At 59.3% G+C, this 24,885-nt stretch overlaps 2 protein-coding genes and 1 pseudogene across 2 annotated transcripts; 2 read left to right on the forward strand and 1 right to left on the reverse strand.

Annotated features, from left to right (window-relative positions):
* LOC133082355 (melanoma-associated antigen 10-like) lies at positions 1-843 on the reverse strand. The gene is made up of 2 exons (XM_061178903.1): positions 724-843; positions 1-561 (listed from the first exon to the last, which is right to left on the reverse strand). The coding sequence occupies exons 1-2, from the start codon at positions 841-843 to the stop codon at positions 1-3; spliced, it is 681 nt and encodes a 226-aa protein (XP_061034886.1).
* Positions 844-15,512: 14,669 nt separating this feature from the next.
* LOC133082559 (paraneoplastic antigen Ma6E-like) lies at positions 15,513-18,161 on the forward strand. The gene is made up of 4 exons (XM_061179185.1): positions 15,513-15,990; positions 16,045-16,224; positions 16,495-16,566; positions 16,603-18,161. The coding sequence occupies exons 1-4, from the start codon at positions 15,513-15,515 to the stop codon at positions 18,159-18,161; spliced, it is 2,289 nt and encodes a 762-aa protein (XP_061035168.1).
* Positions 18,162-23,342: 5,181 nt separating this feature from the next.
* On the forward strand, positions 23,343-24,160 carry LOC133082481 (melanoma-associated antigen 10-like; annotated as a pseudogene).
* Positions 24,161-24,885: the final 725 nt, after the last annotated feature.

Raw genomic sequence — 24,885 nt, forward strand, 5'->3', positions numbered from 1 at the left:
CTACCACTTGCTGGCCTCCGCGTGGGCCCAGGGACCCCACAGGAACTCGTAGCGGGCGGGGTCGCTGTGGGGCACCTGCCGGTACTCCACGTAGCCCTCCTGCACCCACACTTTGGTGAGGAGCTCCCTGGGCTCCCCGTAGATGCAGTTCTCCCTCCCGGCACACACACCCACCTTGTGAAGTGCTCCCCACACCTCCTCCTCGGGGGCAATAAAGTCGTCCTCCAGGAGGATCAGGCCCAGGAGCAACACCAGGAGGCCGGTCTTGGGCATGCTCGGCCCATCACTCAGCATCCCATCGTAGGTGAGGCCCAGGGCGGGGACGAGGACATAGGAGTGATTGCTGGGGTCCACTTCCTTCACGTCGAGGCCAAGGACCAGCTGCGTGCACTCGGAGGCTCGCCTGAAGACCACGGGGAAGTGGTCCTGGTAGTCTTTGAGGATGGTCAGCATTTCTGCCTTTGTGGTGGTCTCCTTTGTGCGATACTTGAGGAGCAGGAACGCCACCAGGTCAGCCACCTCCTGATGTAGTGCATGTTGGAGCAAGGACTCGGCATCTTCCTGGTCATGCCAGGTGCTCGGCCCTTCCTCATCCTGGGTGCTGAGGCCGTCATCTTCAGACTGGCTCCATGGAGGGGTGGCCATGGCAGTGGGGGAGGGGCTCTGGGGGGGACTGGGTCCCCCAGCATCAGCCACCTCCTCCAGGGTGACCTGGAACAGGACAGAGTAAGAGGAGGAGGAGGAGGAGGAGGAAGGGGATGCAGCCTCCTCCCCCGCAGCCCCGAACAGCTGCACCTCCACTGGGGCCTGAAGGTCTGCCTCAGGTTGGCGGAGCTCTCTCATCTCGACCAGGGGCATGATGATTGGGGTCGGGCCGCCGACAGGAGTGTGGACAGGGTTGACAGGTAGGGACCACGGACCTGGGGGAGAGAGGGGGTGTGAGTGGCCTCAGCGGAGAAACGCACGCTGGGCAGCTCTGACAAAGGCCACTTACAGGGCTCGTCTTGAGGGGTGCCCTCGGGCCTCACAGGGGCGCTCCTCCTGGGCGGCCTGTCCCCTGCCAACCTGAAGAAGGAAGCGAGGTGGCTCCTCAGGGTGCAGCCAGCACAGCCCCAGGTACCAATCGGGGCTGAGAGGGGTGTGGGGAGGTGCGGTGACTTGGGCCTTGTGGGGTCCCGTGTGTTCTGGGAGGGGGAGCCCCTGGGTACACACTCAGGGCACGCACCTCACCTTGACTCCTGGCGCTGCCTGGGCCTCCTCTGCTCTGTGGCCTGAGGACACGTGCCTCAGACCTGGGCCTTCGCCTCCCGGTTCCTGGAGCCCCTGTAAGAGGAATGGAGGGCGCACCTCGGGTGTAGATTGTGGCACAGCCCTGGGCCCCTCGGTGCTGGTAGGAGGGGTGGGCCGGACTCTGTGAGGTTCCCACTGTCCTGGGGGGCGTGGCCCCTTCTCTGCTCACTCAGGGCAGGGCCTCCCCTTCCCCCTGGCAGGGCCTGGGCCCTCTGTTTGCTGTCCTGAGGCAAAATTCTCAAGACACATTCCCTGCACTGAAAAGAAGGAAGGGAGGACCTCCACATCTGGCCATGGTCCCCAGGGGCTAACAGGGCTCACAAGGGACAACCAAACTCCGTGGGGTCCATCTGTGCTGGGACGATGGGCGGTCGGCTCAGTCTCCGCCTTGACACCCTGCAGGGCCTGGGCAGCTCTCTCTGCTGACTGTGACCCATCTCCTTCAGCCAAGGCCTCGCCTCCATAAGACACCAGAAGAGGAAGTGAGCGGCAGTCAATGTACCCACCTATTCCGGGACACCCACGGCTGACAAAAGGGGCAGGGCCGGCTGGGCTCCAAGTACTCTGTGAGGAGGGGTCTCCCCAGTCTTCTCCTTGACCCTTGCCAGGGCCTGAGGCCAGACCCCCAGAGCAAGGCTCCTGCCTCCCTGAGCCGAGCCATCTGGAAATGCGGAGGGGTCAGTGAGACAGGTCCTGCCCGGGGTTTCCAGAGCTGATAGTTGTGTCAGGCCAGATTTCTGTGGGCCCCCCACTTTGTTCCGGGGATTGGGCCCCCCAGTCCTCTCTCGAGGTCCACACCATGACCCCGGCAGATCCTGGAACTCCTCCCTCTGCTGACCTGATGTTTCCCCTCAGACCCAGGTCCTCGCATCCCAAGACGCCTCCATCCCCAACCACGTGGCAGAGGTGAGAGCCTGCATCGTCCCGTCAGCCCTGCCCGGGACCTCCCAGGGCTGACAGCATGGGCGAGCTTCTCTGAGGTCCCCTCTGTTCTGGGGTCCCCTCTGTTCTGGGGTCCAGGGTCCCCTCAGTCCTGCCTCACGGTCCTCACCTTGACCCACGGCAGGACCTGGGATTCTCCCCTCTGGCCACCTGACACCCTGCCCCGCGTACCAGGTCCCCACTCTCTCTGAGACCCGCATGTCAGGAAGTGCTGCAAGTCGTCCTCCTGCCCTATGACCTCCCAGGGCCGACTCTGATCTGGGGTCCAGGGTCCCCTCTGTCCTCCCTCAGGGTCCTCAGCTTGAGCTCTGGCAGGTCCTGGGAGAACCCCTGTGTTGACACGAGGTCAGACCGTCACACCAAGGCTTTCACTGTCCTGAGACCCCCGGGGGCAATCTATGGACAACACATCAGGCCACCAAGCCCAGGGCTTCCCAGGGCTGAGATGATTCCGCGGGGGTCCCTCAGCCCTCCCTCGGCTCCTCACCTTCCCTCCCAGCTGGTCGGGGCCCCCCCTCCCTGCCCACCTGACTTTGGTCCCCTAAGACCCAGGCCCTCCCCAGCCAGGACCCCTGAGAGGGAAGTGGGGGTCGGGGGTGGCGCTTATTCCCACAGCCCTGCCGGGGGTCTCTCAGGGCTGACAGCAGGGCCGACCTGGATGCCTTGCGGCCTCCGAGTCCCCCTCACGGTTGTACCTTGGCTCCTGGTGGGGCTGGGCTCCTTCCCTCTGCCGACCTGGCCCCGGCCTCCCCGACCCAGGCCCTCCCCTCCCCCTCCCAGGGGGATCAGTGCACGTCCCATCCGGACAGCAAGCCGGGGGGCTCCCAGGGCTGTCGGAGGGCCGCAGATGCATCCCCTGGGAGCCCTCAGTCCTCCCCTGGTCCTCACCTCGACTCCAGGCAGCACCTGGGCCCCTCCCTCTGCCCACCTGAGACTGCGCCCCTCAGACCGAGCCTCTGACCCCCCGAGATCCCTGAGGAGGTGGGCGGCGGAGTGGGATGGGCAGCCTGACAGCCCGGCCCGGGGTGCCCCAGGAGTCCCAGTAGGGGTGGGGTTGCATGCTGGGGGACCCTCTGTTCTCGGCCTGCTGAACCCCTCCATCCTCACTCAGGAGGGTCCTCCTCAACCCCTGAGAGAAAGGCTGCAGTCCCAGCACAGATGCTGGATGGGGGGCTGCCGCGCCCATGACCGTGGGGGGAGCACAGAGAACCGCACACCGTCCCCTCGGGGCTCCTCACCAGCCTCCAGACTTTGGAAACCTGTTTTAAGAAACGTTTAGTTTTAGCTGAAGAGGCCTGAGCAGTGGCAGGTGATTTAGGGAAACGCTTGCTTTGATGATTACATCATATTACCTGTTGGAGTTACGTGATTGTCACTTTTTCATCCTCATTCATAGTGAGTAATACATTTTACATGTCTGTGCAGTGTAGTGTGTGTCCTATATATATATATAACGTGTGTAGAATATATGTGCCTATATACACATGCATCGCCATACCACATGTATGTATAGGGAACAGGTCATGTATGTTCCAGTACCCAGACTGAGGTCATCCACAGGGCCCTGAAGGGCACAGACACTCACGCCCCGTGGGGATGCTGAGAGTCCTCCAGCCCCACGGTCCCCGTGCTTTGAATGCAGGCTTGCCGCCTGCCTGACAGCCAGTCTGCCTGGGGAAGTGAGCCTGCAGGAGAAGGTGGGGCCACCACGCCGCCGGGAGAGAAGGGAGCAGAGTGGGCAGTGGAAGGAGAGAGCAGGGCCCGAGCCTGCGCAGAAGAGCCGCCTTCAGAGGGCCGTGCCTCGGACCCCCACGTCCAGGACCCTTCTCCATCCTCACGCCCTCAGTCCTAGACCCTCACCCTCCTCCCTGGCCCTCGTGTCCATTTCACGAGAGATGGTGACCTCATGGGGCTTGGGAGGGCACGTGGGTGGAATCCAGTGTCAGGCTCTCATGGGCACTAATGCCTGGCTTCCCTGTGTTTTCTCCATTATGTGGCCTGAGGCATCAGGTAGTAGGACCCTGTGGAGGACAGCTGAATCCCCCTTGACTGTTGGGGAGACAAGTCAGGCCAGTGCAGGGACGGGGCTTTGCAAGAACACGAAGCTCAGCTTGAATAAGAGTCCTTCTAGTGAAAAACTGATCAAATCATGGAGACTCCCTATGCCTCGACTTCTCCATCTGTAAAATGGGCCTCGTAATAGTACAAGGCAAAAGCATTGGTGTGGGTTTCCCCATGATGTGACCTGTTTGTAAAAAGCCTGGGCCAAATGAAGTGGTCGGTGGATGTAGCTCTTGTTACTGAGTGTGTAAGAAAGATGCGCCCTCCCCCATGTTGTAAAGATTCCAAACCAGTACATGTCTTCTGATCCCCGCATATGTGGATTAGTGCAGTTTTTCTTTTCTCGTGAAAGTTTGTTATCAGAATGCTTGGATTCGCCTTACTCTTTTTCTCGCTTGTCCCTGTTCCCGATGAGGCTATTCATTTGAGGTGTTGCTTCCATTTGAACACAGGTGTTTGCAGCTTTAACTCCCAAGTGCCTCTTTGACCGCGTGCCATAAGTCCTGGGGGCTTTGGTATGTGTTTTCTTCATTTCAAAGTATTTTCTAATTTCCCTTGTGATGTCTTGTATGTTCCCTGGGCTATTGTTACGGACTGAACTGCGTCCCCCCAAAATTTGCATGTTGAAGCCCTAACCCCTAGAACCTCACAATGTCACTGTGACGGGAGTTAGTGGTTCTCAGGTTGACATGAGGCCATTAGGATGAGGTCTAAAGCAAGATGGCTGGTGCCCTTGAGGGAAGAGCAGATCAGCACATGCAAGGAGAGAAGGCAGGGGCTGGGGGTGTGTGCACAGAGGGTGACCATGTGAGGGGCGGTAAGAGCACGGCCACCTGCAACCAAGGAGACCGGCCGCAGTACAAGCCACCCCTGCTGGACCCTCCTTCTCAGCCTCCCGGTCCCCACCACCGTGAGAATCTGTGTCTGCTGTTTCAGCCCCTCATCCTGTGCTGTTGCATTTGGCATCGTCCCAGACTAATGCGGTTATTTGGGGACGCATGGCTCAATTTCCCTCTATTTGCAGATTTCCCACGTTTCCTTCTGTTATTATATCTAATTTCACTCTATTTTGGCCAGAGAACATACTTTGTATGATTTCAGTCCTTTTGCTTGTATCCCCTTAAGTTTACTGAGGGATGCTTTGTGGCTTAACGTGTGGACTATCCTGGAGAACGTTCTAGGTACACTTGACGAGCACGTGTGTATTCTGCTCTTGGGGCTAATAGTCTACACATGTCATGAGATCCAGTCTTTGTACAGGGCTGTTCAAATCTGTGATTCCCTTACTGCGGTGCTGGCTGGTTGTTGTACCCATAATGAAAGCAGGCTGTGTTAGTCTGCTTACAGCTGCCATAGCAAAGTCCCACAGAGTGGGTGGCTCAAACTATAGAAATGTACTGGGTCCCACTCCTGGTGGCTAGAAGTCCAACATCAACTTGCTGGAAAGTTGGGTTTCAGGTGAGGGAAGGCCTCTCCTCCTGGCTCGCAGAGAGCCGGTTTTCTCTTGGTCCCTCACTTGGCTGCTTCTGTGCACAGGTGGGGGGGGGGAAGGGAGGGAGGAAGAGAGAGAGAGAGAGAGAGAGAGAGGGAAGGAAGGAGGGGGGAGGGAGAGAGGGAGGGAGGGAGGGAGAGAGAGAAAGCAAGAGGGAGAGGGAGGGAGGGAGGGAGAGAGATGGGGGTGGCAGGGAGGAAGAGAGAGGGGGGAAGGAGGGAGAGAGTGAAAGCAAGATGGGGGGTGAGGGAGGGAGAGAGAATAGGGGAGAGAGAGAGAAGGGGGAGAGGGAGAGAGAGACTGGTAGGGAGGGAGGGAGAGAGAGAGAGGGAGGGGAAGGGAGAGGGAAGGAGGGCAAGAGAGAAAGGGGGGAGGAAGGGAGAGAGGGAAGGGAGAGAGAGATAGAGAGGAGCAGGGAAGGAGGGAGAGTGGGGGAGGGAGGGAGAGAGAGAAAGGGAGCGGGGCGAGGGAGGGAAAGAGAGAGGGGGAGGAAGGTAGGGGGAGGGGGGAGGGAGAGAGGGGGAGGGAGGGGGAGAGGGGGAAGAGGGGGAGGGAGGAATGGAGAGAGAGAGAGGGAGGGAGGGAGAGAAAGAGAGAGAGAGAGAGAGGGAGGGTGGGAGGGAGGAAGAGAGGGTGAGGGAGGGAGGGAGATCTTCCCTGTCTCTTCCTCTTTTCCAAAGGACACCGCTCTTGTGGAATTAGGGTCCCACCCTTATGACCTCATTTAACCTTACTGACTCCCCCAAGGGTGCTATCTCCAAATACATTCACCTTGGGATTAGCACTGCAAAGGTGGATTTAGTGGTTGGGGTGGGAGCTGGGGGATCCATTTGAATCCATCACAGGGGGAACTGAAGTCTCCCACTTCTATTGTACACCTGTTTCTTCCTTCCCTTCTGTCCATTTTTGCATCGTTCATTTTGGGGCACTGCTGTTGGGTTGCTCAAGAGACCCCCCTGACGTCCACTTGCTGTTGGACTGTGACAGACAGGAGCGGCAGATGGGACCACCCCTCACCCGGGCAGACCCGCGGCTCCTCTGGGTGCTGGTGGTTGGATCATTCCTGGTACCTTGGGTCTACTTTCCCTCCTCCCCCAACCCTCCTTTTTTTTTCCTTTTTTTGTGTTCTTGGCCACCCCACAAGGCTTGGGGGATCTTAGTTCCCCGACCAGGGATTGAACCCGGGCCACCACAGTGAACGCGTCGAGTCCTAACCCCTGGAACTCCAGGCAATTCCCGCTCCCCCCGCCTCCTTAGCAGTGTTTGGGAGGGGATGTCGCCCTATCGCTGTGACAGCCACAGAGGCCTGGCCAGGTCCCCCAGCCCATCCCCCACACGTGGAGGCAGCAGCTGTGAGCTGGGGGCGCGCCCTGGCCTTCAGTGCTCTGCACACATCACTGGGCGCTGACCCTGCTCGCTGTCTTCGTGGGGACGCAGGCTCAGGACGCCCGCCCCCCACCCCCGAAGCTGGGACCCAGCACATTTCCAGAATGTACGTCGTTGACCAGTGCGAGCTGGCTCAGTCACGTGTGTGCCCGCGTGGTGCTGAGCCCTCGGGGCCCTGCCGAGTCTGCTATCGGCACAGCCGGCAGCGAGGGCGACGAGGCCGCGGCTGGTGGACGGGCAGCCCCGGGCTGACCACCGGGCTGAAGGAGCCTCGGGCAGAGCTGGTGGCAAGTGAGTCCGCCATCGACCGCCAGACTCACCTGCCTCTGCCCGTTTCGGCCTCCAGGGTCACCCTTACAGAGTCTGGAGCACTTGTGACGCAGCCCTCTCTCTCTCTGAGCCACCCTTTCCGGTTGCGAAGCCTTTCCACTGTCCTAGACACTGTCGCCTGGGACGCCCTGGGAACAGAAGTCAAGCCCAGGGCTCGGGACCAGCCTGGCCTCTCCTCTGGTGGCCCGGGCACGAGTGGTTCGGCGACTCTATGTGGCTGTCACAGGTCAGCCTGTGAAGCCCCTTCTCGCGTCCCCTTTACTCCTGCGGGAGCTTGGGCAGCTGCCTCTACCCAGCCCAGGAGGGCGGGAGCTCAGGCAACGTCAGTGCGCAGACATGCGGTGCAAAGTCTAGAGGGACTCAGCGCTGGCGTGAGGTACGCCGCTGCTCTCTTACTGACGCCAGGCAGCCTAGACTTTGTAAATCAAAAGGTGCCTTTGTGAAAAGCAGATAGCTTGATATTACAGTCCTCACAATCTCCCCTTTCTCTGTAGAGTTACACGGAAGCAAGTTCCCCACGGGCTGAGGTGAACGGGAAAGTGGTTTTTAAATAGGAGCATCTCCCTGTGGTCCCAGGTCATGAGGCCTATGGAAGTCCATGACAAAGAGGAAAGCAACCTGCTCCAACAGGAACAAGTGAGAAAAAGAGTAAGGCGAATCCAAGCATTCTGATAACAAATTTTCAGCGAGAAAAGAAAAACTGCACTAATCCACGTATGCGGGGATCAGAAGACATGTACTGGTTTGGAATCTTCACAACATGGGGGAGGGCGCATCTTTCTTACACACTCAGTAACAAGAGCTACATCCACCGACCACTTCATTTGGCCCAGGCTTTTTACAAACAGGTCACATCATGGGGAAACCCACACCAATGCTTTTGCCTTGTACTATTACGAGGCCCATTTTACAGATGGAGAAACTGAGGCATAGGGAGTCTCCATGATTTGATCAGTTTATCACTAGAAGGACTCTTATTCAAGGTGAGCTTCGTGTACGTGCAAAGCAAGACGGGGCTGTGTGCTGGCAGACGGCACTGCATCTATGGGGAGCCCAGGGAGCTGCTCACCAAAGTGTGGGTGCAGGAGGGCTACCTGGAGTACCGGTAGGTGCCCCACTGCGACCCCGCCCGCTACGAGTTCCTTTGGGTTCCCCAGGCCCACGCGGAGACCAGCAAGTGGCAGGTCCTGCATTATCTGCTCTGGGTCAATAGCTTGGATCCCAGGTCCCTCCCATCCCTGTCTGCATAGGGTGTAAGTGATGAGGCAGAGGGAGCCTGAGCCAGAGCAGCAGCCAGGCTCCTTCCAGGCCCACGTCCAGCAGCTTCTCCTGTGGGGCAGGAAGGGAGGCTGATCCTTCACTCTGAGTTTGAAGAGGGAGCGTTCACCCTTCTAAGTAGTGAGGGCCCAGGCAAGTTGGGGAAACCCGCTGTGTAGCATCTTTGGGTTCCTGTTGTGTATGATGACATGGAATTTCATCTCTGTTTTCTTTAGGAATTTTTCAAATGTTGCTCCATTTAAAAGAAGGCTTAATAAGCTTCAGTATCTAAGTTTGTGAATGACATTAATCACACATGTATTTGATCCAATTCGGTTCAAAGACAAGAGTTTTGCATTTGTGTAACATAAATTGTAAGATTCCCATATTATTTTGTGATCCTGAACAAGGTAACATGGCATTGGAATAGGAATTTACTTGGAAATGTGAAAGTAATTAGCAGTACAACTAAAGGCCACCCCGTTGCTCCTCGGGACACCCCGTCGTCAGCTCAGTGGCACGTGCCCTGCTGTGAGACTGTCCTGTTCCCGCCATAGGGCAGGGCCAGGTCCTGGGCCTTTGGGCCAGAGGGGGAGTGGCTGCCCTGGGTGGAGGGGGCAATGCCGGCGCCTATCTTCCTGGCGAGAGGCCACACGCGGGCCCCTCAGAAAGGGAGACTGTGGGGGGATGGAGGGCCGCTGGGTGGAGTGTAGCCGAGGCACCTTGTTGGGGACACTAGGGGGGTGGGCGGGGACCTGTGGTCTCCGGTGGCTGTTAGAAGTTCCTTTCTGTGTTATCATGCCCTCTGTTCAATGGTTTCAGTCAATGTTTCTCTTAGTAAATTTCCCTGAAAGTTTCAGCTGAGTCTGGCCTTTGCTCTGGGCAATGGAGGGAAAGGGCTGCTGGGGGTGAGGGTGGGGGTCCAGAGTAGGATTCCTGCTCAGCACCCATGGGACACCTCTCCAGTGAGAGGGTAGGGTAGGCACTTTGCAGACGCAGACATGGTGAGGGTTTTTCTTCCATTTCATAGGTGAATTGTAAAGTTTTAGCGAAAACTGATAATTGCCTAAAAAGGTAGTAGAGAAGTTAAAGTGTAAATGAAAAATTTGATTATCTCAGCAGGAAAAAGGGAACATAGGAGAAAAATAGTTGGATAGACAGTGCTATGGACTGAATGTTTGTAAAGCTCTCCCCCTCATTCACCTGTTAAATTCTAACCCCCAAAGGGATGGGATTTGGAGGTGGGGCCCTGGGAAGTGATTAGCCCATGAGGGGGCAGCCGTCATGAATGAGATTATTGCCCTTATAAAAGAGACCCCAGACAGCTGCCTCATCCTCTTGTGCCATGTGAGAAGATGGCTAGTTGATACAACTAGACAAGAAATCAGTCCGTATAAAGAAGAGCTTTATTACTAGCACTTTATTACTGAGCTGTACAAAGGAACGAAATTGGGTCATTTGTAGAGACGTGGATGGATCTAGAGAGTGTCATACAGAGTGAAGGAAGTCAGAAAGAGAGAAACAAATATCGTATATTAATGCATATATGTAGAACCTAAAAAAATGGTACAGATGAACTGGTTTGCAGGACACAAATAGAGACACAGATGTAGAGCACAAACGTATGGACACCAAGGTGGGAAAGTGGTGGGGGCGGGGGGGTGGTGCTGTGATGAATTGAGAGATTGGGATTGACATATGTACACTAATATGTATAAAATGTATAATAATAAGAACCTGCTGTATAAAAAAATAAAATAAAATTCAAAAATTAAAAAAAGAAGAAAAAGGAAAAACAATAGTTTTCTGACATTGTCAATCACAGTAGAAATCCACCTGTAAAGACAGATTGACCAACGTGCACCCATCGGCTCAGCATCACCAAGTTTGCTCCTCCAACTCGGCAGCCTTGCAGGGAGGCCTTCCTATTGGTGGAAGGCCAATGGGCGTGTCTTTTGCTTCCGGAGGCGCCAAGCCTTGGGACCTCAGGCCCTCAGTGTGCACCGCTACTGCTGCTACCCTAGCAAAGCGCCTCCTCACGTGCTCTTCTGATCCAACCACTTTCTCTGTAAAGAGAGGTCTAGAACTTTCTCCCTCATCTTCCTGGGGCTTCCGGGAGCACCCGGAAACCCACGTGGCGCTCGCACAGAGTGCCTGGGACAGTCGGCTGCACAGTTCCTGGCTGCAGTGCTGAGACGAGCTCTTCAGCCCCTTCTGAGCGGGACTCCGGCGTCATCCACAGAGTCAGAGAAAGTCAGGAGACAGGTGGGGGCTTTGCGGGGGGCTGGACTCCGCAGGTACGGGGGGCGCTGGGAAGGAGTGGGGGTGGGGGGAGGGGTATGGGGTGCTCGATGGGGAGTGGGGGCGGGGCGGCGGAGGGCAGCGGGCTGAAGGGGGGCTGGGGGAAGGGTCCCCCAGTGTGCGGATCCGAGGGGAGGACCGCTGGCTGCCGGGGTGGCTGGTGGGGGGCGTTCTGGAGTCGGGGTGCAGAGGGAGGACTAACGGGTAATCGTGGGGGGGGCCCAGAGTGGGGGACTTCCTCCTGGGCTGGTGGAGCCAGTTTGGGGGCCAGAGGAGAGGACGACTGGCTGTGGGGGTGGGGAAGACGCGACGGGCGGGCCCCCCTCCCGGGCGGGCCCCCCTCCCTCCCCTCCCTCCCCTCCCCTCCCTCCCCTCCCTCCCCTGGCCGAGACCCGAGGGGAGGGCTAACGGCTGCTGCGTGTGGCGGGAGGAAGGCGGAGCTACTCCTGGCTGAGGCGCGGGTCGATGGGGAGGACTCCCGGGCGCGGGTGCGGTAGGCGTTGGGGGAGCTCCCACCGGGGCTGGGGGTGGGGTGGGGGCGGAGGGCGCTCGTGGCAGGAAGGGGGCTCCGGTTCCCGGGTGGGCGGGGGCAAGAGGGGTGGGCTCTGCGTCTGGGGTGCGAGAGGCGAGAGCCCCTGGCTCTGGGGGTGCTCGGGGGAGGACTCCCCGGTGTGGGGAGTTGAGAGAGGCAGTCTGATCTCTACACATGGGGGGGCGCCCGGCTTGCAGGGCCCAGAGCGGAGCGCCACCAGCTGGGGGGTGGGGGAGGGTGTATGGGGGGATGTAGTCGGGGGGTGCGGGGAGGAGCCGCCTGGCCACGAGGGGCGTAAGTGATGCTGAGAGGGGAGGCGCTGGGGCTGCTGTGATCTGGTGGAGGCTGTTGGCCATGGCAGATGGATTTGTGGGGGTCCAGGGAGGGGCTCTGGCCCACTGCATGAGGCATCGAGAAGCTCCAGGTCGCACTGGAGGCCATAGGGCGCGATGAGCACTTGCAGTACTTCCTCACATCCTGGCCTCGGAGAGACTGGGGAGCGGGTATAAGGGGCGGTGTCTCAGGTGCGCAGAGGGAAGGATCCCAGGTCCTGCGTGGAATCAAGGTGAGGGCCCTGAGGGAGGACTGAAGGGAACCAGGGCCCCAGAACAGAGTGGGCCCTGGATGGCGATGGCGGGGCATAACCCCATGCAGCAGTTTCTGACGTCCGGCTCTCAGAGCGACTGGGCACCTGCTATAAGGGGCGGCGCCTAAGGTGGGAAGAGGGGAGAATCCCAGGTCCGGCTGGGAGTCAAGGTGAGGCCCCTGAGGGAGGACTGAGGGGACCCTGGGCCCCAAACACAGCGGACCGCACAGATTCCCGTCCCTGCAGTCGGCCCTGGGAGGCCCCGGGGTGGTATGCGCACACTAGGCCTGTCCTGACATCCGGGTCTCAGAGAGACTGGGGACCTGGTAAAAGCGGCGGTGTCTCAGGTGCGCAGAGGGAAGAATCCCAGGTCCTGCGTGGAGTCAAGGTGAGGCCCCTGAGGGAGGACTGAGGAGACGCTGGGCCCCAAACAGAGGGGACCCCACAGATCCCCGACCCTGCCGTCAGCCCTGGGAGGCCCCGGGGCAGGATGAGCACACGCATTGTTTCTTCATTTCCCCATCAGGTCTGAGAGACCCTGGGGACTCGGTGTAAAGAACGGGGCCTCAGATCGATAGAGAGGAGGGTCCAGGCGCTGCCAGAGTGAGGGCGAGGCCCCTGAGGGACGACTGAGGGGAGCCCACAGAAACCCATCCGTGTGGTCAGCCCTGGGCAACACCGGGGCGGGATGAACCCAGGCAGCATTTCCTAACATCCAGGTCCCAGAGAGAGTGGGGACTTGGGGTAAGGGGCAGGGCCTTAGGTGGGCAATGGGGGGTATCCCAGGTCCTGCCGGGGGTAAAAGTGAGGACCCTGAGGGAGGACATAGGGGACCCGGACCCCAGAACAGAGGGGACCTCAGAGGAGCTCGCCCATGCTGTCAGCCCTGGGAGGTCCCAGGCAGGGCTGACTTGACTTTGCAGGGTCTCACCTCTGCCACGTGGTTGGGGATGGATTCGTCTAGGGATGCGAGGACCTTGCTCTGAGGGGAAACATCAGGTCAGCAGAGGGAGGAGTCCCAGGATCTGCCAGGTGTCAAGGTGTGGACCCCGAGAGAGGACGGAGGAGAGCCCAATCCCCGGAACAAAGGGGGGCCCACAGAGTCCGGCCCACCCCTCCTACCAGCATCGAGGGGCCCAGGGCTGTGCCACAATCTACACAAGAGGTGCGCCCTCCATTCCTCTTACAGGGGCTCCAGGAACCGGGAGGCGAAGGCCCAGGTCTGAGGCACGTGTCCTCAGGCCACAGAGCAGAGGAGGCCCAGGCAGCGCCAGGAGTCAAGGTGAGGTGCGTGCCCTGAGTGTGTACCCAGGGGCTCCCCCTTCCAGAACAGAGGGGACCCCACAAGGCCCAAGTCACTGCACCTCCCCACACCCCTCTCAGCCCCGGTCGGTACCTGGGGCTGTGCTGGCTGCATCCTGAGGAGCCACCTCGCGTCCTTCTTCAGGTTGGCAGGGGACAGGCCGCCCAGGAGGAGCGCCCCTGTGAGGCCCGAGGGCACCCCTCCAGGTGAGCCCTGTAAGTGGCCTTTGTCAGAGCTGCCCAGGGTGCGTTTCTCCGCCGAGGCCGCTCACACCCCCTCTCTCCCCCAGGTGTGGGGAGGTGAGAGAGGCAGTCTGACCTCTACGCATGGGGGGTCGCCCGGCTTGCAGGGCCCAGAGCGGAGCGCCATCAGCTGGTGGGTGGGGGAGGGTGTATGGGGGGATGTAGTGGGGGGGTGTGGGGAGGAGCCGCCTGGCCACGAGGGGCGTAAGTGATGCTGAGAGGGGGAGGCGCTGGGGCTGCTGTGATCTGGTGGAGGCTGTTGGCCATGGCAGATGGATTTGTGGGGGTCCAGGGAGGGGCTCTGGCCCACTGCATGAGGCATCGAGAAGCTCCAGGTCGCCTTTGTCCGGGTGGCACAGGAATTGCAGAGATGGATGGGCGGGGCGAGGCCCTGGCCTCCACACAAAGTACAGAGATTCTTTACGAGGGTGCTTTGCACATTCACCTGGACACGCCATACCAGAGTTGTGAAAAAGTCTCCATAAATTTAACAGTATTGCAATTTTACATGATAACTTTTCTCATCAAGGGGGAATTTTATTTGATGGTACTAATGATAATATATCTTCAAATATTGGGAAACCCATGGATCAAAGAAAAAAATCACAGAGGGGCTTAGAAAATATTTCAAAGTGAATACTCAAAAAACACAACTTACCAAAATTAGTGGGAGGCAGCAAAAAGCGACAGGAGGAAACTGTATTCCTCTAAATGCTTCTGTTAGAAGAGTCAGGACATAAAATCAGTGAGCTAACAGCCCATTTAGAGATGCTAGAAGAAGAAGAGCAAAGGAAACATAAAATGAAGTAATAAGAGAGCTAAGAGAGGAAATCAGTGATAGAAAGCAAATTATGGACACGATGAACAAAGCCATGCTCTTCTTTCAAAAGAGCAAGAAAACTGAGAAAGTCCTAGAGCGATGAATCAAGGAAAAATAGAAAGAATGCTAATCACCAATGTCAGGAATGAAAGAGGGCTAACGTTACGGATCAGATGTACATTACAAAAGAGAATATAGGGATATTATGGAAATGTTTATGCTAAAAAATTTGAAGACTTGAAAAATTCCTTGGGAAAAAGGCAGCTTTCTAAAACTGATGCCAGAAATGTAGAAAAGGTGACCAGCCTTCTATCTATCTTTTTTGAAAAAATTATTTTATTTTATTTTATTATTGTTTCTTGAGTCGTATACAACAAGTGCTCTTTTATTGTTATTTTTAAAATTTATTTTTACTTTTGGCTGCGTTGCGTCTTCGTTGCTGCGCGCAGGCTTTCTGTAGGTGCGGCCAGCGGGGGCTACTTTTCATTGCGGTGCGCGGGCCTCTCATTACAGTGGCTTCTCTTGTTGCGGAGCACGGACTCCAGGCATGTGGGTTTCAGTGGTTGTGTCACGTGGGCTCAGTAGTTGTGGCTCATGGGCTCTAGAGCGCTGGGTCAGTGGTTGCGGCGCACGGGGTTAGTTGCTCCACGGCATGTGGGATCTTCCCGGACCAGGGATCGAACCTGTGTCCCCTGCACTGGCAGGTGGATTCTTAACCACTGGGCCACCAGGGAAGTCACTAGCCTTCTATCTTGTAAATAAATTTAATTTATCAAAAAGAAGTTTCCTAAAGTCAAACAAACAAAACAGGGCAGGGAGGTGCTCCAGGCTGCTGCTGTGAGGGGCAGTAGGGTGGGCTGTGTGGCACAAACATGATTCTCTCCCCTTTGCACCCACAGGCCGATTCCCACACTTCAACAGTCTGTGCACACCTGTTTGATCGCTTCCCCCCACCCTCAGGTCCTCGAAGATGGCGATGGCTCTGGCGATACTGCGGGACTGGTGCAGGTGGATGGGCGTGAACGCTCAGCGATCTCTGCTCATCCTGGGCATCCCAGACGACTGCGAAGACCAGGAATTCCAGGAGGCTGTGCACGCTGACCTGCGTTCCCTAGGCAGGTACCGAGTGCTGGGCAAGGTCTACAGAAAGGATCTGGGGTCGAGTGTTGCCCTGGTCGAGTTTGCTGAGTATTTAAATCACAGCTTGATCCCCCGCCAAATACCAGGCAAGGGGGGGCCCTGGACTGTGGTCTGCCTGCCCCAGGCTCCTGATGCTGAGTCACAGGATAGACCCAATTTCCCTGCACAGCCCCAGAGACAAGCAGTGGTTGGCAGGGCAGGTGAGGCAGGAACTGCAGGTCACTCAGGAACTGCAGGTGAGGAGGAAGCTGCAGGGGAGGCGGGAGCCGCAGCTATGGAGGGAGACGCAGGTGAGGAGGAAGCCTTAGGTGAGGTGGCAGCTGGAGGTGAGGCAGGAGCTGGAGGTGAGGCAGGAGCTGCAGGTGAGGAGGGAGGTGCAGGTGAGCAGGGAGCTGCAGGTGAGGAAGGAGCTGAGGGTCAAGCAGGAGCTGTAGGTGAAGCAGGAGTGTCAGATGAGGAGGGAGCCTCTGGTGAGGCAGGAGCTGCAGGTGAGGCAGGAGGTGCAGGTGATGAGGGAGCCTCTGGTGAGGCAGGAGCTGCAGGTGCGGCAGGAGGTGCAGGTGAGGCAGGGGATGGAGGTGAGACAGGAGATGCAGGTGAGGCAGGAGGTGCAGGTGAGGAGGGAGCTGCAGGTGCGGCAGAAGGTGCAGGTGAGGCAGGGGATGGAGGTGAGGCAGGAGCTGCAGGTGAGGCAGGAGGTGCAGGTGACGAGGGAGCCTCTGGTGAGGCAGGAGCTGCAGGTGCGGCAGGAGGTGCAGGTGAGGCAGGGGATGGAGGTGAGGCAGGAGGTGCAGGTGAGGCAGGGGATGGAGGTGAGGCAGGAGGTGCAGGTGAGGCAGGAGCTGCAGGTGAGGCAGGAGCTGCAGGTGAGGCAGGAGTTGCAGGTGAGGCAGGGGATAGAGGTGAGGCAGGAGGTGCAGGTGAGGCAGGAGCTGCAAGTGAGGCAGGAGGTGCAGGTGAGGAGGGAGCTGCAGGTGAGGCAGGAGCTGCAGGTGAGGCAGGAAGTGCAGGTGAGGCAGGAGCTGCAGGTGAGGAAGGAGGTGCAGGTGAGGAGGGAGCTGCAGGTGAGGAGGGAGCCTCAGGTGAGGCAGGAGCTGCAGGTGGGGAAGGAGCTGAGGGTCAAGCAGGAGCTGAAGGTGAAGCACGAGTGTCAGATGAGGAGGGACTTGCAGGTGACAGAAATGTTGCAGGCGTGGCAGGACTTCTGAGTATGGCAGGACCCACGGGCGAGGCAATGACTGCAGCTGAGAAAGCAGCTGTGGAAGCGGCAGCCGCCATGGATGAGGCAGGGCCCTGGACCCAGCAGTGGAGGCAGGCCTTGCAGCCCGTGCTAGAGAACATGGGCTACAAGGAGCTGGGAACCTTCTCTGGGGTGGAAGAGCCAGGCCACGGGGAAGAGTCCTTTGAGAGCTGGCTGGAGCAGGCCAATGACATGCTGCACCTGTGGCGCTACGTGTCTGAGAGGGAGAGGAGGAGGAGGCTGGTGGAGAGCTTGCGCGGCCCCGCGCTGGACCTCCTGTGCGGCCTCCTGGTGGAAGATCCCGAGCTGGCTGCCCAGGACTGCCTGGCCGCGCTGGTGCAGGTGTTTGGGAACAAGGACCCCCGGGTGAGCGCTCGGCTGAAGTTCGTGACCTGTGCCCAGCGGCCCCAGGAGACTCTCTTTGCGTACGTGATGCGCCTGGAAGGCCTGCTGCAGTGGGCCCTGGAGAAGGGGGCCATCCACCCGGCCGTGGCGGACCAGGTGCGCGCCCGGCAGGTGCTGATGCGGGCCCGGCTGAACGACACGCTCCAGAAGGAGCTGAGGAGGATGCGGCTGATGCGGAGGCCTCCCGGCTTCGTGGGGATGCTGCGGCTCATCCAGAAGACCGAGGCCTGGGAGGCCGACCCGGCTAGCAGTGAGCAGTTCCCAGGGGAAGAAGAGGCCCGTGTGGACGTTGGAGTCCTGGCAGCAGCCGCCCAGGCCGCCCCGGCCCATGAGGCCGTCAGCGAGGGCACCACTGCAGATGGCACCAAGGCCTCCCCGGCCGGTGAAGATACCGCCGCCCAGGCCGCCCTTTCCAAGGAAGGTAGCGCCGAGGACCACCCAGCGCGTGAAGAGGCCAGTGAGGCAGTTGCCGGCACTGCCAAGGCTGGCGAGGCGGCCCCTGAAGATCATGGTGCCGCTGGGGCAGCCCCTGGCCCTGGGGAGACCAGCAAGGCCTCCGCGGCCACTCGGGAAGATGGACGTGCTCCCGCCCCTGCGGGCCTAGGTCAGGCAGGACCCTCAGATGCCCCCGGGGCCCCCATGCCTGGCCGGATGGGCAGTGCTTCCCCGGTGGCCCCAGGAGGTCCTGGCTGGGAGCCAGAGGGCCTCGCCCAGGCAGGAGGCCAGGAGGCCGAGGAGCCCCCCGAGGAGGGGCTCAAGCCCATCCCAGGAGCGCCGGGAAATGAGGATGGGGCTGCAGAGATGAGCCCCCCGGGGTCCTCCTCGGGCCAGTAGTCTCAGCAGGCCCCGGGGCCCCCAGGCTTGGAGGCAGGGGGAGGCCAGGCCAGGCAGCCTCCTGGACCCATGTTAGGGGCCACTCAAGGTGCTTGGGCCTCCCTCCCGAGAGGGGACCCCTATTCAGTGTTCCCCCTCTGGGGCAGGCTGCTCCCTGTGCTGGCAAGCCCAAATGTGTCCCTGTAGGCCCCAGAGGGACCCAGGTGTCAAGGAACGCCCCTCCCCAGCCCCCGCTCCCCTCCCCCCCAACACACACACCCTAGCCATCGTCCCCCCGCGGAGCCCTGTGGTGCGCCACGTGCCAGCCAAGGCTCTGGTCTCTGTGGGCCAGTGTCGTGAGTGCAACGTGTGCTTTCTGGGCGTAGATTCAGGCCCAGCGCTGCTTCTTGTTGTGGAAATGTGCGTGTGCTCTCCTCTGAGCAGTTCCCCCCACCCCGGCCCGGCGCGGAGACCCCGAGCCCAGTCCCAGGAGCCGGCGGGGAGGACGGGATGGACGAGGTCACAGCCAGCGCCCACCCCAGGACCTGGGAGCCCACCTGGGACCTTGGGAAGGAAGACCTGGACCGGGGCTGCAGGAGGTCTGCGGGAGGACCCCGGGGCCTGTGCTCTGCTGGGCCACCCCGTTGTTCCTCGGGACTCCACGTCCTCGGCTCGGTGGCGCGTGCCCTGCTGTGGGACCATCCTGTGCCCGCCATAGGGCAGGGCCAGGCCCCGGGCATGTGGGCCAGAGGGGGAGGGGCTGCCCCGGGGGGAGCGGGCATTGCCGGCGCCCATCGTCCTGGCGAGAGGCCACCCGCGGGGCCCTGAGGAATGGAGACTGGGGGGGGATGGAGGGCCGCTGGGTTCGGTGTAGCGGAGGCGCCTTGTTGGGGACCGTGGGGGGGGGGCGGGATCCGTGGGCTCCGGTGGCTGTTAGAAGTTCCTCTGTGTGTTATCATGCCCTCTGTTCAATGGTTTCAGTCAATGTTTTGGTTTAATAAATTTCCCTGAAAGTTTCAGCTGAGTCTGGCCTCTCCTGTGGGCAATGGAGGGAAAGGGCTGCTGCAGGTGAGGGCAGGGTCCAGAGTAGGATTCCTGCTCAGCACCCATGGGACACCTCTCCAGTGAGAGGGTAGGGTAGGCACTTTGCAGACCCAGACATGGTGAGGGTTTTTCTTCCATTTCATAGGTAAATTGTAAAGTTTTAGCGAAAAGTGATAATTTCCTAAAAAGGCAGTAGAACAGTTAAAATGTAACTGAAAAACTTGATTATCTCAGACAGGAGAAAGGGAACATAGGAGCAAAAATAGTTGGACAGACAGTGCTATGGACTAAATATTTGTAAACCTCTCCCCCTCATTCACCTGTTAAATTCTAACTACCAAAGGGATGGGATTTGGAGGTGGGGCCCTGGGAAGTGATTAGCCCATGAGGGGGGAGCCGTCATGAATGAGATTATTGCCCTTATAAAAGAGACCCCAGACAGCTGCCTCATCCTCTTCTGCCATGTGAGAAGATGGCTAGTTGATACAACTAGACAAGAAATCAGTCCATATAAAGAAGAGCTTTATTACTAGCACTTTATTACTGAGTGGTACAAAGGAACGAAATTGGGTCATTTGTAGAGACGTGGATGGATCTAGAGAGTGTCATACAGAGTGAAGGAAGTCAGAAAGAGAGAAACAAATATCGTATATTAATGCACATATGTGGAACCTAGAAAAATGGTACAGATGAACCGGTTTGCCGGGCAGAAATAGAGACACAGATGTAGAGCACAGACATATGGACACCAAGGTGGGAAAGTGGTGGGTGCGGGGGGGTGGTGCTGTGATAAATTGGGTGATTGGGATTGACATATGTACACTAATATGTATAAAATGTATAATAATAATAACCTGCTGTATAAAAAAATAAAATAAAATTCAAAAATTAAAAAAAGAAGAAAAAGGAAAAACAATAGTTTTCTGACATTGTCAATCACAGTAGAAATCCACCTGTAAAGACAGATTGACCAACGTGCACCCATCGGCTCAGCATCACCAAGTTTGCTCCTCCAACTCGGCAGCCTTGCAGGGAGGCCTTCCTATTGGTGGAAGGCCAATGGGCGTGTCTTTTGCTTCCGGAGGCGCCAAGCCTTGGGACCTCAGGCCCTCAGTGCGCATGGCTACTGCTGCTACCCTAGCAAAGCGCCTCCTCACGTGCTCTTCTGATCCAACCACTTTCTCTGTAAAGAGAGGTCTAGATCTTTCTCCCTCATCTTCCTCGGGCTTCCGGGAGCACCCGGAAACCCACGTGGCGCTCGCACAGAGTGCCTGGGACAGTCGGCTGCACAGTTCCTGGCTGCACTGCTGAGACGAGCTCTTCAGCCCCTTCTGAGCGGGACTCCGGCGTCATCCACAGAGTCAGAGAAGGTCAGGAGACAGGCGGGGGCTTTGCCGGGGGCTGGACTCCGCAGGTACCGGGGGCGCTGGGAAGGAGTGGGGGTGGGGGGAGGGCTACGGGCTGCTCTATTGGGAGTGGGGGCGGGGCGGCGGAGGGCAGCGGGCTGAAGGGGGGGCTGAGGGAAGGGTCCCCCAGTGTGCGGGTCCGAGGGGAGGACCGCTGGCTGCCGGGGTGGCTGGTGGGGGGCGTTCTGGAGTCGGGGTGCAGAGGGTGGGGCTAATGGCTAAGCGTGGGGGGGGCCCGGAGCGGAGGGCTTCCTGATGGGCGGGTGGGGCCGGCTTTGGGGGCCAGAGGAGAGGACGACTGGCTGCGGGGGTGGGGAGGACGCGACGGGCGGGCCACTCCCCCTCTTCGGGCCGAGACACGAGGGGAGGGCTAACGGCTGCTGCGTGTGGCGGGAAGAAGGCGGAGCTACTCCTGGCTGAGGCGCGGGTCGATGGGGAGGACTCCCGGGCGCGGGTGCGGTAGGCGTTGGGGGAGCTCCCACCGGGGCTGGGGGTGGGGTGGGGGCGGAGGGCGCTCGTGGCAGGAAGGGGGCTCCGGTTCCCGGGTGGGCGGGGGCAAGAGGGGTGGGCTCTGCGTCTGGGGTGCGAGAGGCGAGAGCCCCTGGCTCTGAGGGTGCTCGGGGGAGGACTCCCCGGTGTGGGGAGTTGAGAGAGGCAGTCTGATCTCTCCGCATGGGGGGGCGCCCGGCTTGCAGGGCCCAGAGCAGAGCACCACCAGCTGGGGGGTGGGGGAGGGTGTATGGGGGGATGTAGTGGGGGGGGTGGGGAGGAGCCACCTGGCCACGAGGGGCGTAAGTGATGCTGAGAGGGGAGGCGCTGGGGCTGCTGTGATCTGGTGGAGGCTGTTGGCCATGGCAGATGGATTTGTGGGGGTCCAGGCAGGGGCTCTGGCCCACTGCATGAGGCATCGAGAAGCTCCAGGTCGCACTGGAGGCCATAGGGCGCGATGAGCACTTGCAGTACTTCCTCACATCCTGGCCTCGGAGAGACTGGGGAGCGGGTATAAGGGGCGGTGTCTCAGGTGCGCAGAGGGAAGGATCCCAGGTCCTGCGTGGAATCAAGGTGAGGGCCCTGAGGGAGGACTGAAGGGAACCAGGGCCCCAGAACAGAGTGGGCCCTGGATGGCGATGGCGGGGCATAACCCCATGCAGCAGTTTCTGACGTCCGGCTCTCAGAGCGACTGGGCACCTGCTATAAGGGGCGGCGCCTAAGGTGGGAAGAGGGGAGAATCCCAGGTCCAGCTGGGAGTCAAGGTGAGGCCCCTGAGGGAGGACTGAGGGGACCCTGGGCCCCAAACACAGCGGACCGCACAGATTCCCGTCCCTGCAGTCGGCCCTGGGAGGCCCCGGGGTGGTATGCGCACACTAGGCCTGTCCTGACATCCGGGTCTCAGAGAGACTGGGGACCTGGTAAAAGCGGCGGGGCCTCAGGTGCGCAGAGGGAAGAATCCCAGGTCCTGCGTGGAGTCAAGGTGAGGCCCCTGGGGGAGGACTGAGGAGACGCTGGGCCCCAAACAGAGGCGACCCCACAGATCCCCGACCCTGCCGTCAGCCCTGGGAGGCCCCGGGGCAGGATGAGCACACGCATTGTTTCTTTATTTCCCCATCAGGTCTGAGAGACCCTGGGGACTCGGTGTAAAGGACGGGGCCTCAGATCGATAGAGAGGAGGGTCCAGGTGCTGCCAGAGTGAGGGCGAGGCCCCTGAGGGATGACTGAAGGGTGCCCACAGAAACCCATCCCTGTTATCAGCCCTGGGCAACACCGGGGCGGGATGAACACAGGCAGCATTTCCTGACATCCAGGTCCCAGAGAGATTGGGGACTGGGGGTAAGGGGCAGGGCCTGAGGTGCGCAATGGGGGGTATCCCAGGTCCTGCTGGGGGTCAAGGTGAGGACCCTGAGGGAGGACAGAGGGGACCCTGGACCCCAGAACAGAGGGGACCTCAGAGGAGCTCGCCCATGCTGTCAGCCCTGGGAGGTCCCGGGCAGGGCTGACTTGACTTTGCAGGGTCTCACCTCTGCCACGTGGTTGGGGATGGACTCGTCTAGGGGTGCGAGGACCTTGGTCTGAGGGGAAACATCAGTTCAGCAGAGGGAGGAGTCCCAGGATCTACCGGGGTCAAGGTGTGGACCTCGAGAGAGGACTGAGGAGAGCCCGATCCCCGGAACAATGGGGGACCCACAGAGTCCGGCCCACCCCTCCTACCAGCACCGAGGGGCCCAGGGCTGTGCCACAATCTACACAAGAGGTGCGCCCTCCATTCCTCTTACAGGGGCTCCAGGAACCGGGAAGCGAAGGCCCAGGTCTGAGGCACGAGTCCTCAGGCCACAGAGCAGAGGAGGCCCAGGCAGCGCCAGGAGTCAAGGTGAGGTGCGTGCCCTGAGTGTATACCCAGGGGCTCCCCATCCCAGAACAGAGGGGACCCCACAAGGCCCAAGTCACCGCACCTCCCCACACCCCTCTCAGCCCCGGTCGGTACCTGGGGCTATGCTGGCTGCACCCTGAGGAGCCAGCTCGCGTCCTTCTTCAGGTTGGCAGGGGACAGGCCGCCCAGGAGGAGCGCCCCTGTGAGGCCCGAGGGCACCCCTCCAGGCGAGCCCTGTAAGTGGCCTTTGTCAGAGCTGCCCAGGGTGTGTGTCTCCGCCGAGGCCGCTCACACCCCCTCTCTCCCCCAGGTCCGTGGTCCGTATCTGTCACCCCTGCCCAGACTCCCGTCGGCGGCCCGACCCCAGTCATCAGGCCCCTGGTCGAGATGAGTGAGCTGCGCCAGCCTGAGGCAGACCTTCAGGACCCAGTCCAGGCCCAGGGCCCGGTGGAGGCGCAGCTGTGCGGGGCTGCAGGGGAGGAGGCCACATCCCCCTCGTCCTCCTCCTCCCCCTTCGCCCCCTCCTTCTCCGCCTATGCCGAGTCCTTGCCCCAGGAGGCACTTACTGTGCTGATGGCTGACCTGGTGGCGTTCCTGCTCCTCAAGTATCGCACCAAGGAGCCGATCTCCAAGGCGGAGATGCTGAACACGGTCCTCCGTGACCATCGGGACCACTTCCCCGTGGTCTTCAGCCAAGCTTCAGCCAAGCTTCAGCAAGCGAGTGCATGCAGCTGGTGTTTGGCGTGGATGTGAAGGAGGTGGACCCCCGCGAGTGCACCTCCGTCCTGGTCCCCACCCTGGGCCTCACCTGTGATGCAGTGCTGAGCGATGGGCAGAGCATGCCTAAGGCCGGCCTCCTGGTGCTGATTCTGTGCCTGATCACCCTGTACGGTGACCGCACCCCTGAGGAGGAGGTCTGGGGAGCACTTAGCGTGATGGGGTCGTGTGCCGGGAGGGAGCATTGCATCTATGGGGAGTCCGGGGAGCTGCTCACCAAAGTGTGGGTGCAGGAGGGCTACGTGGAGTACCGGCAGGTGCCCCACAGCGACCCCGCCCGCTACGAGTTCCTGTGGGATCCCCGGGCCCACGCGGAGACCAGCAAGTGTCAGGTCCTAGAGCATCTGCCCAGGGTCAATACCTTGGATCCCAGGTCCTTCCCATCCCTGTGTGCAGAGGGTGTGAGTGATGAGGAAGAGGGGGCCTGAGCCAGAGCAGCAGCCAGGCTCCTTCCAGGCCCACGTCCAGCAGCTTCTCCCGTGGGGCAGGAAGGGAGGCTGATCCTTCACTCTGAGTTTGAAGAGGGAGCGGTCACCCTTCTAAGTAGTGAGGGCCCAGGCAGTCGGGGGAACCCGGTGTGTAGCATCTTTGGGTTCCTGTTGTGTATGTTGACATGGAATTTTATCTCTGTTTTCTTTAGGAAATTTTCAAATATTGTTCCATTTAAAAGAAGGCTTAATAAGGTTCAGTGTCTAAGTTTGTGAATGACATTAACCACACATGTATTTGTACTAATCCAGTTCAAGAACAAGAGTTTTGCTGTTCTGTAAGAGAGGTTGGGAAATATCCCAGTTCATTTTGTGACCGTGTACAAGATAACAGGGAATAAGAGTTAGAACTCTTTTGGAAATGTGGAAGTACTTAGCAGTAATATAGATGGGGGAAGAATTAGAAAAATAAAAGTAATCATAGTTCCAGTTCTTGCTTCTTCCCTGTCTTGTCTGTCATTCTATAAAACTAACTATCTCTGTTTAGTTGGATTTGCATGGGTATTTTAAGAAAGTAGGAGAAGATTAATCTGCGTCAATAAGCCCCCTGCCCACTGGCTTGTTTATTCCGCACACCTCCACGGAGCCTCTGCTCTCCGGAAGGGCCTGTGTTAGTAGCGGGAAGGCTAGGAAAAGCAGGACACACCCACACCTAGGGTGATGGT

This window comes from Eubalaena glacialis, chromosome X (assembly GCF_028564815.1).
Source record: "Eubalaena glacialis isolate mEubGla1 chromosome X, mEubGla1.1.hap2.+ XY, whole genome shotgun sequence".
NCBI classification, from domain to species: Eukaryota; Metazoa; Chordata; class Mammalia; order Artiodactyla; family Balaenidae; genus Eubalaena; species Eubalaena glacialis.

Bases quoted from the DNA above. Each gene is read 5' to 3' on its own strand.
- LOC133082355 (XM_061178903.1), bottom strand. From the start codon at position 843: ATGAGAGAGCTCCGCCAACCTGAGGCAGACCTTCAGGCCCCAGTGGAG. The intron at 562-723 runs GTCCTGTTCCAG...TGGCATGACCAG, and splicing joins CCTCCTCCTCCTCTTACTCT to GAAGATGCCGAGTCCTTGCT.
- LOC133082559 (XM_061179185.1), top strand. From the start codon at position 15,513: ATGGCGATGGCTCTGGCGATACTGCGGGACTGGTGCAGGTGGATGGGC. The intron at 16,225-16,494 runs GTGCGGCAGGAG...CAGGGGATGGAG, and splicing joins TGGTGAGGCAGGAGCTGCAG to GTGAGGCAGGAGGTGCAGGT. The intron at 16,567-16,602 runs GTGAGGCAGGGG...CAGGAGGTGCAG, and splicing joins AGGTGAGGCAGGAGTTGCAG to GTGAGGCAGGAGCTGCAAGT.